This window comes from Neomonachus schauinslandi, chromosome 1 (genome assembly GCF_002201575.2).
Source record: "Neomonachus schauinslandi chromosome 1, ASM220157v2, whole genome shotgun sequence".
Lineage (NCBI taxonomy): Eukaryota > Metazoa > Chordata > Mammalia > Carnivora > Phocidae > Neomonachus > Neomonachus schauinslandi.
Genome location: NC_058403.1, coordinates 155,021,363 through 155,041,123, shown reverse-complemented (window position 1 = coordinate 155,041,123; position 19,761 = coordinate 155,021,363). Strand labels below are relative to the sequence as shown.

Here is a 19,761-nt window from a genome sequence, read left to right as displayed (position 1 = left end):
GGAGACTCAACAATAAATGAAGAATTTTCAGGTATTGCTCAGGTGTTATTACTAGGTACCAAGACTGATTTAAATGTGTTCTAAAAATCAGTGTATTTCTCAGGGGAAGTAATAATAAATATGAATATCTGCTCTCAGTGTATCAAAGCAGATATTCAATATCTCAATATCAAAGCAGATTAGCATTATATATTTGTTTTTGTTAGGTGATTTGGTATATAATAGAAAATTTATTCAAGTGGACTTTGAAATATCCATTAATATAAATGTGAATGTCAAAGAATGTTTCTAAGACATTATGTCATGATACATCTACTTGTTTTTCCATGTAAAATAATATTAGTGCAATATAAACAAGTAGAAATGTAAAACATTTGAATTGCTTTCCTTTATATTAAAATGGTTTAAAATGTAAAAAAAGAATGGCTTGAGAGAGCAAGGAGAGGTGACTGGCTTTGGCTTTTATATGGTTAGCGTGGGGCTGGGGTGAGGATTTTTGTACACAGGCCAGGGCTTGTGTACTTTGAACTTCCTGCCAGTGCTAAGGGAGCACTTGGGCTTTATTTCTTTGTCCAGATGTTGGCAAGAAGGAGAAGTACGAGTGGTGGGGCTTGAAAGCTGTCAGCAGTCAAACATCAAAAATGAAGTCAGACTCTTAATTATATAAAACCATAATACCTCCTGCTCTGCCCTCCAGTCCTTAACTGCCCTGGCAACCACTAAACTGTTGTCCATTTCTATACTTTTGCTATTTCAAGAATGTTGTATAAATAGAGTAATACACTGTGTTACCTTTTCAGGTTGGCTCTTTTCATTCATCGTCTTTCTCTAGAGATGCATCCAAGTTGTTGAATATACTCATTCTTTTTATTGCAGGTAGTGTTCCATAGTATAGTAGTACCTCAGTTTATTCTTCCATTGCAGGACATCTGGGTGGTTTCCAGTTTGGGGCTATTATGAATACACTGCAGTGAACAATTGTGTACAAGTTTTTCTGTGGACATAAGTTTTCATTTTGGGGGTATATATGTCTGGGTGTACAACTGCTAGGTTGTATGGTAAGTTTTTAAGAAACTGCCAGACTGTTTCCCAGAGTGGCTATACAATTTACATTCCCACTAGTAATGGATGAGTGATCTGGTTTCTTTGTATCTTCAACAGCATTTGATGTTGTCACTGTTTTTTTTATTTTAGCTATTCTGATAGATATATAGTGATTATCTTATATAGTGATTTTAATTTGAATTTCTCCAATGGCTAATCATGTTAAACATTTTTTCTTGTCCTTATTTGTATTTATCTTCATGTCTTTTGCCCATTTTCTTATGGAAGGAATTATTTGCCTTTTTTACTGTTGAGTTTTGAGAATTCTTTATATAGTCAGATATTAGTCCTTTGTCAGGTATGTGCCTTGTAAATACTATCTTCCAGTCTGTAGTTTGTCTCTCATGCTCTCAACAAGGGTCTTCCTAGAGCAGAGTTTTACATTTTGATGAGGTCCAGTTTATCAATTTTCCCTTTTATGGATCATGCTTTTGGTGTCAATTCTAATAACTTTGCCTAGACTTAGATCATAAAGATTTTCTCCTATGCTTTTTTCTAAAAGTTGTATAGTTTTATGTTTTATATTTAAGTCTGGGATTCATTTTGAATTGATTTTTGTATAAGATGTAAGGTTTAAGTTGACTTTCATTACTTTGCCTATGAATGTCCAATTCCTCCATCAGTATTTGTTGAAAAGACTATCCTTCCTCCTTTGAATTGCTTTTTGCACCTTTATGAAGAATCAGGTGGGCATATCTGCAGGGTAGACTCCTACGCTGTGGTGTGGCCTGCAGCATAATCTCTTTCCCTAGGTGTGAAATAACATTCACTGAGAGCCCAAAATGTGCCCAGGTAGTTTATACTTAAACCCCACAACCACTCCCATTTTATAAAGTGAGACCACAGAGATTTTAAGAGGTAAAGTGATGCCTCCATAGTCATAGAGTTAATAAGTGGGGAGGTGGATTTGAACCCAGGTCAGTCTTAGTTCATGTTCTCTTCTCTGTACACTAAGCTCTGATGTCTCCTGAAAGTGGCTTAAACCTTTGGACAGCCTCCATTATGATGAATTACAAAAGGAAATAAGGAGTTTAGTAGAGAGCTGGATTTGTAGTGTCCAAACTATAGTTCTTAATGCATTGGTGGGGTCACAGTCATTTAAGGGATTCCTAATCAGCATTTGTTTTGTTTTTGAATTGCTTATTTGAGATATTTTAAAATATTATATTACAATATTAGTAAAGTCACATTCGATATTACAAATTAGTTGGATATATTTGTGTTGGTCTATTTCAGGTTTTTCTTTTCCACTGATTTATGTGTCTCTTCCTCCACTAGTACCACAGTTTCTCTCTTTTTTAAGTTTTTATTTAAATTCCAGTTTGTTAACATACAGTGTCATATTAGTTTCAGGTGTACAATATAGTGATTCAACACTTCCATACATCACCCTGTGCTCATCACAAGTGCACTCCTTCATCCCCATCACCTAAATTGACCCATCCCCCACCCACCTCCCTTCTGGTAACCAGCAGTTTGTTCTCTATAGTTAAGGGTCTGTTTCTTGGTTTGGCCTCTCTCTCTCTTTCTCTCCCCCCCCCGCCTTTTGCTCATTTGTTTTGTTTCTTAAATTCCACATATGCATGAAATCATATGGTATTTGTCTTTCTCTGGCTGACTTATTTCACTTAACGTAATACTCTCTAGCTCCAGCTGTGTTGTTGCAAATGGCAAGATTTCATTCTTTTCGATGGCTGAGAAATACTTCAGTGTATATGTATACCATATCTTCCTTATCTGTTCATCAGTTGATGGACGCTCTGGCTGTTTCCATAATTTGGCTATTGTGGACAATGCTGCTATAAACATTGCGGTGCATGTATCCCTTTGAATTAGTATTCTTGTATTTGGATAAATACCTAGTAGTGCAATTGCTGGATCCACAGTCTTGATTATTATAGCTCTAAGTCTTGAAGTTAAATAGATGATGTCCTCATATTTTATTCTAATTTTTAAAAATTGTTCTGCCTATTGTAGGGCGCCTGGGTGGCTCAGTTGGTTAAGTGACTGCCTTCGGCTCAGGTCATGATCCTGGAGTCCCGGGATCGAGTCCCGCATCGGGCTCCCTGCTCGGCAGGGAGTCTGCTTCTCCCTCTGACCCTCCTCCCTCTCATGCTTTCTGTCTCTCATTCTCTCTGTCTCAAATAAATAAATAAAATCTTTAAAAAAAAAAAATTGTTCTGCCTATTGTAATTCCTTTGTTTTTCCACATAAATTTTAGGATAATCTTGTCTATATATACAAAAAACTTCGCTGAGATATTGACAGGAGTAGCATTAAACAGGTAGATCTTTTGGTGGAGAATTGACATCTTTACTATGTCAAGTCTTCCAGTATATGATATGGTATGTCTGTCCATTTATTTAGATCTTTGCTTTCTTTCATCAGCCATTTGTAATTTTTAACATACAAGCCCTGTAAATGTTTTCCTGTATTCTGGGATATTTCTTAGTTTACCACCATATGTGACAATCTAGCCCTGGTCTGCTTAATATTGGCAGGCATGATCATGCAAATCTTCCTGTGTCCTCTTTTCATACATCCAAAGATGATCCTGGCTACCAGGATCTAACTGCACCATCATTCTCACATCCCTCCTGAACAATAATATTGGTTATTTTAGTCTCTTGCCAGTGACATCTGATGTCCCAGCAAACGGCATTGCCCACTACGATGCTGAAAAACTACTCCTGAGGTCCCAGCAGCGACACGGCTAACATAGATTTGGTTCGCACTCTGCTGGGTAGACCCTGAGCAGGAGTGATGCCTCCAGGCAGGTGGTATGCTGTCCATCCAGCTCAGGCCCAGGCTTCAAGGGAACGAGGGCGTCTTCAGATGGTAAAGAAGGAAGAAGAGGATGAAGGCTACACTTCAGTGCAGGCTGCCAGGCCACAGACACTCAACCGTTCTGGCCAGGAACTGTTTCGCCAGCTCTTCAGGCAGCTTCGTTACCATGAATCTTCTGGGCCCCTAGAGACTTTCAGCAGGCTCCGGGAGCTCTGCCGCTGGTGGCTGAGGCCTGACATTCTCTCCAAGGCCCAGATCCTGGAGCTGCTGGTGCTGGAGCAGTTCCTGAGCATCCTGCCTGGGGAGCTCCGGACCTGGGTACAGCTGCATCACCCTGAGAGTGGTGGGGAGGCTGTGGCCCTGCTGGAAGAGCTGCAGAGGGACCTCAATGGGACACCATGGAGGGTGAGTGTGAGCAAGTGTGCAGTTCCCAGTGAACTCTGCCTGTCAGTCAGCCAGCTCGTCTAGAATGTGTGGGTTGGGCCTCTGAACCCTCAGCATTGAGGAAGGCAGGGAATGTCTTCCCTTCTCATTCCCACAGCACCTGAGCAGCTGAGAACTAGACCCTGAGCCAAGGACCTTTGAGCTGGCAGCCCTTCCCCCCTTGCCAGAGGACAGTCGGCTCCAGAAAGAGGGTCAGCAAGTATCTGTAGATAACAGTAATGAGCTTTTGGACACAGTGACTTACATTATGCGAGTCTATCTCCACATATCTAATTTGACTTGATACTGACCTGTAAAGTGGGAGTGATGTCTCTCTTGCTGTTAGAGTCAGGACTCCTGACTTCTGAGTACATGGTAAGACCTATAAATGCACTCGCAGCATGTTCCTTCTTTCTTTTGAGGATTTGTTCTGTGCAGGGGTCAGGGCTAAGAAGAGTATTGAGGGTCAGCGCAAGGCCAAGAAATTGGAAGACTTTATTTCACAGACTCATTGTTCGAGCATTGTTCATGTTCTTTCAGAAACTCAGTTTATTGAAAAGAATATGCAGGACTGATCTAACAATGAGAATTTATTCAGTGTACATTTGAATGCTCACCATGTGCCCAGCCCCAGCCTTAGCACCGGGAAACAGCTGACTGCCCCAGTGCTGATGGTAGAGCAGCCAGTCAGTCAAAGTGAGCTCTGCCTGCCCCTTCTGCCCCACACAGGTGAGTTTCTCAATGCTTCTTATAGCTTTGGAGGTTCGTTTTTTGGGGGTTTTTTTTAAGAGCGCTTATCATTTTTGTAGGCTTCTTTAAAATTTTTTTCAGTAAAAATATGTATAATTCTACATATATGATTCATGCATAAATGAAAGTCACCTTTAAGATTTCTGGAACATATCTGACATATTCTTCTCCCAAATATAATATCAAATTAAGTCAATCAAGTAACACATCTGACTGAACATCTACCAGCAGTGAATTGTAATATATCAATGCAAGAGGTATGGCTATTAAAAAAGAAAACCTTTTTGCTTAACATTGGTTACTATTTTAAAAAATCTAAGAGCATTTATCATTTTTACCAAAACACCAAGATGTTTAAGAGGATCAAAAAATCATTGATTAAAGCAAAAAATGTACATAGTAGGTACAAAATTGTGGCTTGGTTACATTTAACACATTTAGAGCTAGATGTAAGGTTTGAAAATCCCTGAAAACATTGCCAAATGGGCATACAGGGCCTACCTGGTTAAAAGCTAGTTAGAAATTAGAAAACAGGGACGCCTGGGTGGCTTAGTCGGTTAAGCGTCTGCCTGGCTCAGGCCACAATCCCAGAGTTCTGGGATCGAGTCCCACATCGGGCTCCTTGCTCAACAGGAAGCCTACTCTTCCCTCTCCCTCTGCCTGCCACTCCCCCCTGCTTGTGCTCTCTCTCTGTCTCTCTGACAAATAATAAATTCTTTAAAAAAAATTAGAAAACAAAATGGGCTGGGAGAACACCTCCCAAATTCTGAAAAATGAACAGAATGGCTTAAGATGCACATAAAATTACATAATCACCCTGTGGTTAATCAGCATTGAGCAACTAGGTCCTGAGAGATTTTGTTCTTAAACTTATTGGGCTGTCTGCTTCCATCTTTGTATTGTTTCTTTATTCTCTTTTTGGTAGGGTTTGGGAGGAACAGGTTCATCATCTTTCAGTCTTTTAGCTCAGTATCACATGTTTCATGGCCTCAGGCTAAGATTCATCCAAATCAATGTGGTCAGTGTCTTGGCCACAGGACCAGAAAAAACTTAAAAGTTCATTGGCTATAAGCTTCCAATATTCATTTCCACATCAGGGATAGCCTTGCCTCAGAGACTGGAACCATTTGAAGTCCCAGGGCAAAGACTGCCTCTTTCTAGTCTCTGCTTGGATGGGCACTGCCATTTTTTTGTACCTGAGACTCTCTTCTGTGGTTCCGTGGCTGACCCTCACAAGTAGCATTGCCTCTCTGGCAGTGGTACCATCTCAGTCAGATTTACATGTGGAAGCTGTCCTGCTTCTTTGAGGTCACTATGCTTGGTAGTGCCTAGAGCAGTGCCTGATACTTGGTAGATGTTATCTGCATCTCTGCGGTGAACCATTATCATTTTAACTCAGGGACAAATTTCTTCTCTCTGATTTCTAAGTTCCAGACCAGGGTGGGGCCTGAGGGGCTAGTGGGGAGGTGTCACTGCAGTGCCTGAAGCCTGACAGCAGTGCCTTGCTGGGTGCTTTCCTATGTTGTAGCTGGAATCTGGCTCCACCTATCTCCCTCATGGCCCACACTAGAGCCCAGGGAGGCTGAGGGATGAGTGGGTCCTCCCTGGGCTTTCTCCTCTTCCTCTCCCCTCTGCCTGTAGGTAATGAAGGGCCTGGCTTGCCCTTCCCGGGATCCCTGCCCTTAAAGATTGGCCATATGGCCTCTTCTCTGAGTTTGCTTTCTGATTCCTATGGGGATCCTCTCACAACATTTTCTTCTCGCCAGGACCCAGCCCTTGCCCAGAGCCCAGATGTACGTTGGATGGGTACAGGAGCCCTGCGAGCCTCACAGATATGGCCCCCTGCTTCACCTCTCAGGAGCGGCTCTACTCTTGGGGACCACCTGGAGCCTCCCTGTGAAATAGGAGTGTGTGACCTCCTGGCTGGGCAATCCGGTACTCGCCATCTAGCTCTAAGCTGTATCCCACACATCCCAAAGTAGTGTTGTCATTTTACCATCTGTCCTCTCATGAGAATCCCTTTCAATCTTGGTGCTTAGCCCTGTGTCCTTTCTACCCTTCTGTAACCCATGTCTCCCTAGCTCCTCCTCCCCTTGCACCCCCCCACTCCCACTCCCCAGCCCTCAGCGGACACTGGGGAAATGTGAAATGGGTGTTTAACAATATTCCATACCTGCTTGTAGGCCCAGGAGTCCTCTATGTGGGGGAAGAGTGGGCCTCCTCAGTGGGGTGCCAAGAGCTGGGCTACCTTCTCTCATGGCTCTTTCTTCTCCTTCAGAGCCTCCTGTTGCCCAGCTGCCTGCCCTTTCCCAGAGAGAGGTGTGTCCAGGAGACCCATTGACATCCCAGCCTCGGGTGAGCCATTAGACCTTTGGTCCTTTATGACATCCCAGCATTGCTGCCTAATGGAGTCACTGAGGCTCCCACTCATCTTGAGTCTCTGTGTCCAGTGACCTCATATCCAGAGACCCAGGTCCTGGAGACCAGATTATCCTCCTTGAGCTCAGAGCTCTTCTACTGGGTGATGCTCTCTCTTTCACCCTTACCAGATCAATCCTGTGCTCACTCAGACTGGCTTGTCCCCTTCCCCTGCCCTCTCCTAAAAGCCAGGAGCTGTAGACTGACTCTCAGACATAGGACTGTGTTTTTCAGGAGGCTGTGACTTTCAAGGATGTGGAAGTGACATTCTCCCAGGATGAGTGGGGATGGCTGGACCCTGCTCAGAGGAACTTGTACAGAGATGTGATGCTGGAGAATTATGGGAACGTGGTTTCTCTAGGTAAGGCATTGATACCCCCATGCTTCTACCCACTTTTACTTCTGCCTTCTTACTCTTTATTATGGTGTCTAGACAGGGACCTGACCTGGGCTCTGACTCTGGCTCTATCACCTAGTCCCCTTTCTTGAAATGTGGTGATAATGATGCCTATTTGCTGGATTATTACAATGATTAAAAGTCATACGTGTCAAGTTCCTAGTTAGACGTCCAAACGGTGTTGGTTGATTTAACTGATTGAGTTGTCATGAGCTCCCACCTCCAGAGAATCCTAGTGATCCTTTTGGCTGTGACTTTTTTCAGCCTCTTTAGTCTCTGCTCAGAGCTGTTGGAAATGGCTGTCTGGGCCTCCTGTCCTGGCTTCCTCCACCAGCCTTCCTGGCCTTTCCCTTGTCCTTGCCAGGACCTCAGGCCTGAGAGGGTCCTGGAGAATAGTTCTGTATGATTTATCCACCCTTCCATTTCATCCCATCCCCTTCTCTTCTGCAGTGGGACCATTCACCAAACCTGTTCTGATTTCCTGGTTGGAAGCAAGGGAGCCATGGGGCCTGAATGTCCAGGGAGCTCAGCCTAAGGGGAAGCCAGGTGTTGCCCCTGCAGGTGAGTTTCAGAAAACCTCTGGATCTTACTCCTCTCACATCTATTCTTCTCTTTCTTAAGGTCTTTTACACCAAGTAAGTCACAGGGAACATACTTTGTTGTTTGCTAGAAGGAAGATCCTTAACAGTGTTGCTAAGGAGTGCTGGGCTTCTCCGTTTCTCCTCTCCAGACTGGCCTATTAGACATTTGTTTCTGGCCCTACCCCTTCCCCAGGAACCTTTTCAGTAACTGTTCTTGCCCACTGGAGGGCTTCACTGTTGCACTCTTTTCCATTCAGTGATGCTCTTCCTCATCCTTCTGCTGTACTCCTACTGATCCCTGGCCCATGCCCACCCCTTCATGCTCTTTGAAGAACCCTAATCCCACTCCTGCTCCTCTTCTTTGCCCCTATGATAGGTTTGACTTCCATTTCCTTCAGCTATCCCTCCATGGAGCCCCTCTCCTGGGCTCTTGGGAGCCTTCTTATCCTCTTACCATGATTTCTGTCCCCTATCTTACTGTTTAACATTCACTTTTTAACTGGATGTGATTTCTGCATATGTTTAGCTGCTGTGCCCACCTTACTTCTCCTCCTCCATTCCCTGTCATCTTGGGGACACTCTTCCATGTCTTGCCTTTCCGGACTATTTGGTAAAGGTATTGGCAGTCAAGCACAAGCTTCACCACCCAAGATCTTGGCTTTTTTTTTTTTTTCTGTCCTTTGGTGCCTTCTGCAGTTCCAAGTATGGAATAGAGTACATTGTCTTGTGTTTTATTTTGTGTCAGGAGGTGAGCTCCAGATTAAAACAAACAAGTTCGTCTTAAAACATGAACCTTTGGAAGAAGCAGAAACCTTAGCTGTGCCATCAGAATGTTGGATGATGAGTGTTTCTGAGGGAATGGGGCTCAGAGAATCTTTTGAACAGAAGAGCAGGCTAAAGGAACAATTTAGAAGTCCCATACAAGTAAGAGTTAAGAAAGAAGAGACCAATTTCAGTCATAGGACAGAAAAAGAATCTGAAGAATCAGGAAGAAGTACTAGTCGTAATTTAAAACATGCCACATATTTGAGAGTTCCCAGAAGAAAGCGATCCCTTAAACATGGCTGTGGCAGACACTTCCGAGGGAGTTCATACCACTATGACTACAAGGAATATGGGAAAGGGCTCAGGCGCATAGTTGGCGGATTTAGCCTACATCAGAGAATTCATGCTGGACTAAAAGCAAATGCGAAGGATGCACGTGGGAAAGAATTCAGCCTTAGCTCACATCACCAACATGGGCAGAATCTTCACATGGTGGGGACGTCATATAAGTGCAGTGACTGTGGGAGGACCTTCAGTCATAGCTCTCATCTTGCATGTCATCAGAGACTTCACACTCAAGAGAAACCATTTAAATGCAGGGTGTGTGGGAAAGCCTTCAGGTGGAGCTCAAACTGTGTGCGACACGAAAAGATTCACACAGGAGTGAAACCTTATAAGTGTAGTTTATGTGACAAGGCTTTCCGACGTATGTCTGCCTACCGTCTACACCAGGAAACCCATGCTAAGCAGAAATTTCTTGAGTCTAATCAGTATGAGGAAGCTCTCACCTATGGCTCAGGATTTGATCATCATTTGAGAGACCAAAGTGGGGAGAAACCCTTTGACTGCAGCCAGTGTAGGAAATCCTTCCACTGTAAATCATATGTTGTTGAACATCAGAGGGTCCACACTCAGGAGAAACCTTATAAATGTACCAAATGTAGGAAAACCTTTAGGTGGAGATCAAACTTTACTCGTCATATGAGAATGCACCAGGAAGAAAAGTTCTATGATCAAGACACATGTAGAGAAGACTTCAGACAGACCTCCAGCTGCAGTCAGCTCCAGAATGCCCTGGCTACAGAGAAAGCTTTTCCTTGTCAGCAGTGTGGGAAAACTTTTACTCGAAAGAAATCCCTCATTGATCATCAGAGAATTCACACGGGTGAGAAGCCATACAGATGTAGTGAATGCAAAAAAGAGTTTACCCATCGGTCAGCCTTTATTGCTCATAAGAAACAGCATGCCATTCAGAGAAAACCTGAGGATGGGCCATCGTTTAGTCAGGACAGAGTTCTACAAGTTCCTCAGAGCAGTCATACCACAGAGGAAGCCTACAAATGTAGCCAGTGTGGCAAAGCCTTCCGTAATCACTCATTCCTCCTCATCCATCAGAGAATTCATACCAGAGAGAAGCCTTATAAGTGCAGAGAATGTGGGAAAGCTTTCAGATGGAGTTCTAACCTCTCCCGTCATCAGAGGATTCACTCTTTAGAAAAACAGTATGAGTACCGTGCAAGTGGAAACACGCCAAATCTGCAGCCACAAATCCTCACTGGTGAGAAACCTTTTTGGTGCCAAGAATGTGGGAAAACTTTTACACGTAAAAGAAGTCTTTTAGATCATAAGGGAATACACAGTGGAGAGAAGCGCTATAAGTGTAATCTGTGTGGGAAATCTTATGATAGAAAACATCGCCTTGTTAATCATCAGAGAATCCACACTAAAGAGAGACCTTTTAAATGTCAATGGTGTGGGAAAGATTTCATTGGAAGACATACCCTCTGCATTCATCAGAGAAAACACACCAGAGTGGCACAGTCTGAATGCAGCCTGGCTGGGTTGTCTTCCTGCCAGGACACAGGGGTGAGTTTACAGGAATTAAAACCAAGTGGGGAGAAGCCCCTTGAAGATTCTGAGGAAGCTTGTGACCAGAGCTCCAGGATCACTGGACTCCAGAACATACCCATTGGGAAAAAGTGCCACAAGTGTAGCACTTGTGGGAAAACTTTTAACAAAAGCTCACAGCTCATTAGCCACAAGAGATTTCATACTCGAGAGAGGCCCTTCAAATGCAGAGAGTGTGGGAAGACCTTCAGGTGGTCTTCAAATTTGGCTCGGCATATGAAAAACCATACTAGAGATTAGCTTGGGGTCTGACAATGGGGGGAGAGGGGTTCCTAGCAGCCCTGCAAGAGAACCCTTAATTATAGGCAGTATGGGGGAAAGCTTCACAAAGGGTCTAGCCCTTTCTGTTTTCGAATCTGGTGGCAGAGAATCCTGAGGATTCAAAAACTCAGGGCATCCCCTTTCTTACCTGCTGGGGAGTGTGATGCTGGGGAAGAACAGCAACCTGTTCTTTGGGGCCCTTCTGGAGGCTTGGGCCCCTGAAGTGGCCTTTGCACAGTGGCCTGGAGCCCCCAGCCAGATAATAAGTCGAAAAGCAGATACTATTGCCCTTTGTAGTTTGACAAAATGTCTGTGATGTAATGGGCTGTGGCTGCTGGGAAGGGGCCAGTTGAATCCTGTGGTAGTGCATATTCTGTTTGACCTTATAAGCAGCAGCAATAGCAGCAAGAACTTCTAGTCTCCCCTAGATGCCTCCTGGGAGTTCTGGCTGCAGCTTTGGCCTTCATATCTTGCTTGGACATCTGCCGTGGGCATACAGTTGTCTCAGCAGCACATGGAGGAGAGCAGAGTTGGACTCAGTCACCTGAAGAATGGGGCTCTTCCAGTGCCCTGTCGCTGTCTCCACCCCACAGTCTGCATGGGCAACAGCAGGCCGTCTGTTCAACAGAAATGTGCTGAGCACCTCCCATATGCCAGACACTTGTGTGTGCTAGAGACCCAGCAGTGACCAGAACAGACAAAAGATCTGCCATCTTGGATCTTTACAGACAATAAACAAATGAGTTATATAGTACTTCAGATGGTGATATGTGTTGTGGACAGAATGAATCAGAGAAAAGTGAGAAGCAGTGCTGGATTAGGAGGTGGGTTGTGATTTTAAGTAGGCTGGTTAGGGAGGACTTCAACTGAGAAGGTGAAACTTGAGCAAAGACCTGAAGGAGGTTAGGGCATGGACCCTGTGGGTCTCTAGATCCAGGCACAGGAGGTGGAATCTTGTCTGCTGTCCTTGGAGAATGGCAGGGAAGTCCCTGGGCTAGAGTGGAGTGAGCCAGCAGAAGAGAGGGCCCCAGAGGTAGTGGGCCACGCCATGTATCATGGGTCCCCACTGGGGCTAGAGCTTCCTCAAAGGGAGGTAGGGAGCTTTTGGACAGTTTTAATTTGAGGAGTGACGTGGTCTGAATCTGAGTTACATTTACAAGGTTAACCACAGATCTAGGGACTCTGAAATTATATAGCTGAAAGATTTTTATGCAGTTATCTCTGCTGTCAGTTTCCAATAATGGGACTCTCTCCTCTCCCCTCAAAGGGCCTGAATTTTTTATAAGACCTCCAGCTCTCAACAGTTGTAAATGTTTAATTATTATGCTTGCTTGCATCTCTAACTTGTGCACACTATGGGGACCCTTTAACCCTTCGTGTAGCTTTTCTTCGCACGTTGGATCCGGTGCTGGCATCGGGTTCAACCCAAAGGTACCAGTTCCCATGACTGATGCCCTCTGGAGAAAAGGTGGCCTGGTGGGGGAGGCATCTCCATCTCACTTGCTAGATTGACTTGAAACAAAAAGAAAGAATTAGCTCAGTGGCATAAGGATAAAGGAGTGACTTTTCTAAAATTTGTGCAAGTAGTCATTGCTTCTGGTTATTGAAGAGCTCACATTATGAATATAAGAATAAAATATCTCACTTGATAGTAGAGGACCATCTCAGACTACATTTTAATGCTTTGAGTCAGGGCACACCGTGGGGCAGACCATTTCTTGTAATACAAGAGAAGAAACCAACCTGGAAAATGTCCTCTCAGTAAAGTACAAGTAATCTTATCCTTTCTGGATTGTTGTGGGCAAGTGAAAATGAAGACTTTGATACTTTGTGGTGATGTCATATGGAATAGTCAGAGGGTGGGGAGAAGGGGCAGACATATGTTCGTGTTCTGGTCCCCATTCAGCTTTGTACTCAGGAGGGTTTGGTAATCCTGGCTCTGCATCCTTTTCCTACAGCAGCAGCTGCCCATGGCATGGAATCAGGTGTCCCATCAGTGGTATAGTACCAAAAACTGTTTCTAGTAGTGGCTGGGCAGGCATCAGAGTCCCATGTGCTGAGGCCCCAGGGTCATGGGGAGGGCCTTGGAGTTACCAGATCTGGGTTCCAGGCTCAGTGTGCCTTTTCTTGGCAGGATGATCTTGGACAAGTCGCTGAACACCTGCATCTATTTTCTGGCATGTAAAATTAGAGTAATTAAGCTCCCTGATTTCTAGGATTGAGAAAGAAGGCTTGGTGTGCAAAGGCTCTGGGTTAGGTAGCTGATCTCTAGGACCAGAGCCCTCACAGAGCTGCAGCTCCACGTCAGCTTCGGCTTCAAATCTGGTGCTACAACAGAGGAAATACCTCTTTCCTGTCCATATTTTCACATCCTCCCCACCCCCCCAACTCCTTGTGCCACTGTCACCTCACAGAGTTCCTGCCCCAATAGGGGTTTTCTATTGCCATTTTTATAAAGTGAGATATACTTATTTTTAAACACTCAAACCAAATTTTCAAGTGTACAAAGAAGTGAAAATCAACAGAAATTCCTCTATACTGAGGTAAGCCTTTAATATTTTGGGATTGTACTGATGGGGTCTGTTCAATAACCTGAATTTTTAAATAATTTTAATTATATGAGTAATACATGATTATTATAGAAATATTAGTAAATACAGCTTAGCTAAAAGGAGAAGTCTCACTACTTGCAGCTAACTACTAAACATTTTGGTGCAATCATTGTACCAATCATTGTTGGATTTAACTTCACTGCCTGCCCCTGAACACCCCCCTGGACTGGCCTGACTTGTGCTGTCCCCCTTCACCAGGAGTGTAGACCATATCTGTGCTGGCTCAGGTCCTCATCCATCAAGGTTAACCCTTGCCATCCCTAACCCTTGTCTGTCTAAGACCTCTCCCCTGGCCCCGCCTCTCTTGGTGCCTGTGTCTTACTCTGCTAGGTGTTGTCCAGGTTTCCAATAATTAGGCCTGCTGCTGCAGCAGACAGGGCACTCTGGAGGCCGGGTTGGGTGCTTATTTATCTGTTTGCCATACAGAGATTTTGTACAAAATTACCTCTATTAAGGAATATGGAACTGAATTTAGTTCAGCTAAGTCAGGATTGGAGTGTTTTGAAGGGGTCCTGAGTACAGTGTTGACTGGAGGTTACCCACAAGCGCCACTAGTTAGCACCAGCTGTAGGTGGTTCCAAGCCATGCAGCTCCAGCTGAAAATTTCTGACTGCCTCAGCCACCAGTTCTCCTGTCGTACCCCATTCTGGCCTGGAGAATATGTAGGCTTCTTTGAACCCTGCCTTGCTTTCTTTTGCTGCCTAGGAAGAACCGAAGTTGGGGCTGAGGAGAGCCAGAGGGCTGGGACTCTCAGAGAGGGGTAGGTATTGGAAAGTCTTTGAATCAGTTGTTCAGGTGGTTGACCCCTGCCTTGCTGATAGACCGTCAGCCCACACAGAGACATGTATGGAGAAGAAAGCACAGGAAATATAGGTTAGTATGGACTTCTCACACTCCTCAAGATGACAAGTTTTACAAGCCCTAGCATGGGTACATGTGTAGAACAGTGGGAACTCACTGCTGTGGGAGTGGAAATTTTGTAGTACCTATGCCAGGCAGTCTGCAAAATCTTGTGTGTGCATACCACCAGCAGTTCTGCTCCTGGATAAACCCTAGAAGAACTTCACGTAGGGAGGAACATTTGTATAAAACTGTTCATTGCTGTACTGTTCATTGCAGTATTGTGTAGGTAGCAAGACTGGGAAAGGCCCAAATGTCCATCAACAGGAAAAAAAAAAAAAGGGTTGTTTTTGGTACTTTGGGAAGTGAATATGAAAGAGCTAGAGTTTCATCTTTCAACATAGATAAATCAGAAATGCTGAGAAAGTTGCAGAAGTTATGTACAATATACCATTTATGTAAAATTAAACATATTGTTTATCTGTGGGCACATTATTTAAACTTAATTTGTGTTTCACTTTTTTAATGAAATGGAATAGTAGTTGCCAACCTCACAAGATAATTGGGGGTGGGGGAATGGTTAATGAAATAATGCATGTAATAAAGTGTTTGATTAGTGGCTGGCATGCAAGCATCGTTGGCATATAGTAAACAATGTTGTTACTGTTTTGCACAATAATATATTCTGTGGATTCAAATTATATGATGAAGAGTATAAAATCATTTATTGGAATGTTGTGTGAAAGTTGTGTTCTGCCTTTTCATGGCAGAGCTGCTGATGGAATGGGGGGGTAGATGGAAGCTGCAGTTGTGTTTTATTTCATTTTAAAAATTGATGTAGATGGGTCACATGTTGCTTAATGGGATAGTTTTTTTTGTTTTTTTTTTTACTGTTTGCTTAAAATACTTAAAAATAAAATTTTTTAAGCATGGGCTTTGGCATCTTACAATTTTATAGAAATCCTGGTTCTGCCATTTATATAATGTTACTTAGAGTGAGCCATTTAATCTCTCAAGGCTTTAGTTTCTTCGCCTACAAAAATGAGTAGCAACACAAATGGCTATTAGTAAAAGAATGGTTGAACAGTTCTGGTGCATCTTTGATGGAATACCATGCATCCTCTTAAAAAGATCGAGGATATTTTCTGTGTATTGTATTGATGTCCAAGACATAGAGTTTATAGGAAATTATGAGCTCTATTTTCTTTAACCTTTTTGCCTAAAAATAGCAAGTGAAGCCAGAAGCTCTAGACTCAAAAGTTTAAGAAATGGGAAAAAAAAGTTTAAGAAATGGGATCCTGTGGATGATGTTTAGTCAGCCATTCCATTTTATTAGGTAAGTGAAGGAAGATGAGTAAATGTTTTTATGCACAACTGGCACACCTATTAAGCTAATGCTAACCCTGTAGAATAGCAAAGAGGACTTGTATTACCCAGGTTTAGTCAGGAGCCAGAAACCATACCAATTATTTTAAGAAAAAGAACTTAGAATTGTTTAATAGGTATATCTAAGTAACTAAAAAGGCAAAAGAAAGTGCTAATTTATCATGGAGGCAGTGACTTGAGACCTGGTGCCATCCCAAGACTGGGGGAACTGTAACGGAGTCTGACCCCATTTTTGATGTTTGACCACTGACAGCTTTTAAGCCCTCCCCCTCCTCCCTTTTGCCTCACATCTGGGCAAGCTGATAAGAAAGCCCAGGTACTCCCTCAGCACTTGAGGTGAAATTTATGCAAACCCTGGCTTTTTCCATTACCCTGGAAACCCACACCTGTAACTACAATAAAAATCAGAGCTATTTGCCCCTCCTTGCAATCAGTGCAAACTGACTAGCTTGGGGCCTGTCTTGCTCTTCCCAGAGAGCCACATTATGTGAATAATAAAATTTTTCATGACCTCTTGATGTGTGTGCTATCATCTGTCTTGACATCTGAATTAGTTTGGGGTGGTGGTACAGTACTGATCCCACCTCCCCAGAGCAAGCTACAAAGCAGGAACAAAAGAATTGTTAAAATGTAGGATGTTGGAAGAGAGCACCTGTAGAGCTGAACTCAGACCTACATGGAGGAGAGCACTGCTGACAGCACGGTTGGTCTGAATCGGAAGGAGGGCCCTGTGGTGACAGAACTGCAAGTTGGACCCAGTTGCTGCTACCAAAGGGAATTGCCACTGCTGGAGTGAAAAAGCATTGCGAACAGGAAGCAGTGCCCACATACACAGAAAACCCCTCTTCCTCCTTGTATTAGGGTTCTCCAGAGGAACAGAACCAATAAGATGTGTGTATACACATAGAAAGAGATATATGGAATTGTGTTTTATGATTCCAGAGGCTGGCAAGTCAAAAATCTGCAGGATGGACCACAGACTGGAGACCCAGGAGAGCTTATATTCCTGTTCTGGGCTGAAGGCTGATTGTTGTAGAACCAAGAAGAGCCAATGTTGCAGATGAAGTCCAAAGGCAGCTGGAGAATTCTTTCTTGCCAGGGGGAGGCCAGTCTTTTTGTTCTATGTAGGCCTTCAACTGATTTGATGAGGCCCACCCACATAATGGAGAGTATTTTTACTCAAAGCCCATTAATTTACATGTTAATTTTATCCAAAAACACCCTCACAGAAACACTCAGAATATTTGACCAAATATCTGGGCACCCTGTCACCCAGCCAAGTTGACGCACACTAGTCACAATTCTTCAACACTGCAGCTTCCCTTTTAACATTTCTTGACGTCAGAACCTAATAGCGAAATAGCTGGCGAAATAGAGATGTGGTTCGCAGAGTTCCAACCCCATCATCTAAAAGCATCTATAGAAGAGTGGGTTTGAAGCAGAGACAATAAACTAATAACTGGCACAGCTTTCCTAAATTATCTTAAAAATTCCTAGGATGTTTGACTTAAGAGATTTGAGACCAAGAATATTTGTTAAAGAAATTATGTGTAGGAGCACCTGGCTGGCTCAGTTGGAAGAGCATGCCACCCTTGACCTCAAGGTCATAAGTTCGAGCCTCACAATGGGTGTAGAGATTACTTAAAAAGATGTATGCTACGTTATGGGCAGCTGCTCACTTAAAGATATAAATTATGTCATAACCAGTTGATTTTACCTGTGGACCTTGTAATAATTAGGTGTTTGGCCTTAGTCATCTTATTATATTGAACTGAAAGTTGAAAGCCCCAAGAATGTGTTTAAAGGTATTTCTGCTTAAAAACATTATTTTACAACAAAAATGAATACATTTAATAAGTATGTTTAATTTAACAAAGTAAATTTATGATTTTAACAGATTAAAACAGCACAGACATCTGATCTGCCTCCAGTGGAACAGTGACTTAGATGATAAAACCCCAACAGAGCATAGACAAGCAGATAGTAGACTCCTATAGCCCTGAATTCTAAATGAATCAATTAAAAAGGCAAGGTTGCCTTCATTTATATCCCATAATTGGGCCATTTCTCTTTGTTGCCCAACTGATATGTGGGCACATTAGTTCAAGTCTCTTGCTATGAAATCTATTTAAGCTAGGTAAGGCAAGGAGAATGTATGCATCTGCTGATTAAGTTTCATAGGATGTTAAAGTGGTTTCAACAATGGTTATTACCAGTGTGGATCTAAGAATCTGAAAAATAATATTGGATAGAAGTAGAGAAAATTGGTCTAAGTATGTATGTTTTCCCTTTGTGACTTCAGGTTTGAATGAGAACAGAAAAACTGCCCTTGGACACATCATTGAGGTTTACTTAAAATGGTCATGGAAGATTCTTCCTTGGTGAGAAGTCTAAAGAGTCCTTATATACTTAAACCAATACTAAATATTGAAGTCAGCAATCCAGGAGAAGTGTACTTGTAGATTCATGCAAACATTTCACATACTAGTTATACTCATGAATCTTATTCATATGGAAACAATATAAAGTTTTTGGGAAAATCCACAAATTTTTCTTCCTTTTGGTCTATTTACAATTAAAACAATTACTCTATAGACATACAAGTTTTTAATCATCAGATACTCAGCTGAGAAGTTCATTCTACCAAGGTACATTCTAATGTGAACATAAGCAGAAACTTTTACATGTTAAAAAAGAAACATGTTTTTTACATGTTAACAAAGAGATACATGTTAAAAAGAAATTTGCACATAAGAAGGAAGTCTGGTTGGAGTCCTGGGAGCAAGCATGGTGACTGCATTGTCACTGAGAGGAGCTATGTTAGGTAAGACTACTGTAATTCTAATTGTATGAGGTGACTTGTAGAAGAATGTACCAACTGATAAACTGGTCACTGGTACTGGAGTAATCCAATGTCTAATACGAATTGTTGTTTTCCTGTCCTCAAGTGTCTCATTCACACAACATGAGGCTGCAACCCTAGGATGACTTTCCACCTGTCGTTGGTTGCATTAGTTGGGCTGGTAATCTTTTAAAACTTATTTTATAATTTTTAAAATTTTTTTATTTTAATTCAATTTAACATATACTGTATTATTAGTTTCAGGGGTAGAATTTAGTGATTTATCAGTTGCATACAACACTTATTGCTCATTACTTCAGTGCCCTCCTTAATGCCCATCACCCAATTATCCCATCCCCCCACCCACCTCCCCTCCAGCAACCCTCAGTTTGTTTCCTATAGTTAAGAGTCTTATGGTTTGCCTCTCTCTCTGTTTTTGTCTTATTTTATTTTTCCTTCCCTTCCCCTATGTTCATGTATTTTGTTTCTTAAATTCCACATATGAGGGGTGCCTGGGTGGCTCAGTCGTTAAGCGTCTGCCTTCAGCTCAGGTCATGATCCCAGAGTCCTGGGATCGAGCCCTGCATTGGGCTCCCTGCTCTGTGGGAAGCCTGCTTCTTCTTCTCCCACTCCCCCTGCTTGTGTTCCCTCTCTCACTGTGTCTCTCTCTGTCAAATAAAATCTTAA

At 42.9% G+C, this 19,761-nt stretch overlaps 1 protein-coding gene across 1 annotated transcript; it reads left to right on the top strand.

The window, feature by feature from the left end:
• Positions 1 to 3,734: 3,734 nt before the first annotated feature.
• Positions 3,735 to 12,115, top strand: ZNF445 (zinc finger protein 445). Its single transcript, XM_044916164.1, has 5 exons — positions 3,735 to 4,296; positions 6,831 to 7,419; positions 7,717 to 7,843; positions 8,330 to 8,440; positions 9,206 to 12,115. The coding sequence occupies exons 2-5, from the start codon at positions 7,321 to 7,323 to the stop codon at positions 11,371 to 11,373; spliced, it is 2,505 nt and encodes an 834-aa protein (XP_044772099.1). The 5' UTR covers positions 3,735 to 4,296; positions 6,831 to 7,320; the 3' UTR covers positions 11,374 to 12,115.
• The last annotated feature ends 7,646 nt before the right edge of the window (positions 12,116 to 19,761 follow it).

What these genes read in the sequence shown, in the direction of transcription:
- ZNF445 (XM_044916164.1), top strand. Translation starts at nt 7,321, where the DNA reads ATGGCTCTTTCTTCTCCTTCAGAGCCTCCTGTTGCCCAGCTGCCTGCC. An exon ending in CATTGACATCCCAGCCTCGG is followed by an intron (nt 7,420 to 7,716) that starts GTGAGCCATTAG and finishes TGTGTTTTTCAG; the next exon opens with GAGGCTGTGACTTTCAAGGA. An exon ending in GCCAGGTGTTGCCCCTGCAG is followed by an intron (nt 8,441 to 9,205) that starts GTGAGTTTCAGA and finishes ATTTTGTGTCAG; the next exon opens with GAGGTGAGCTCCAGATTAAA.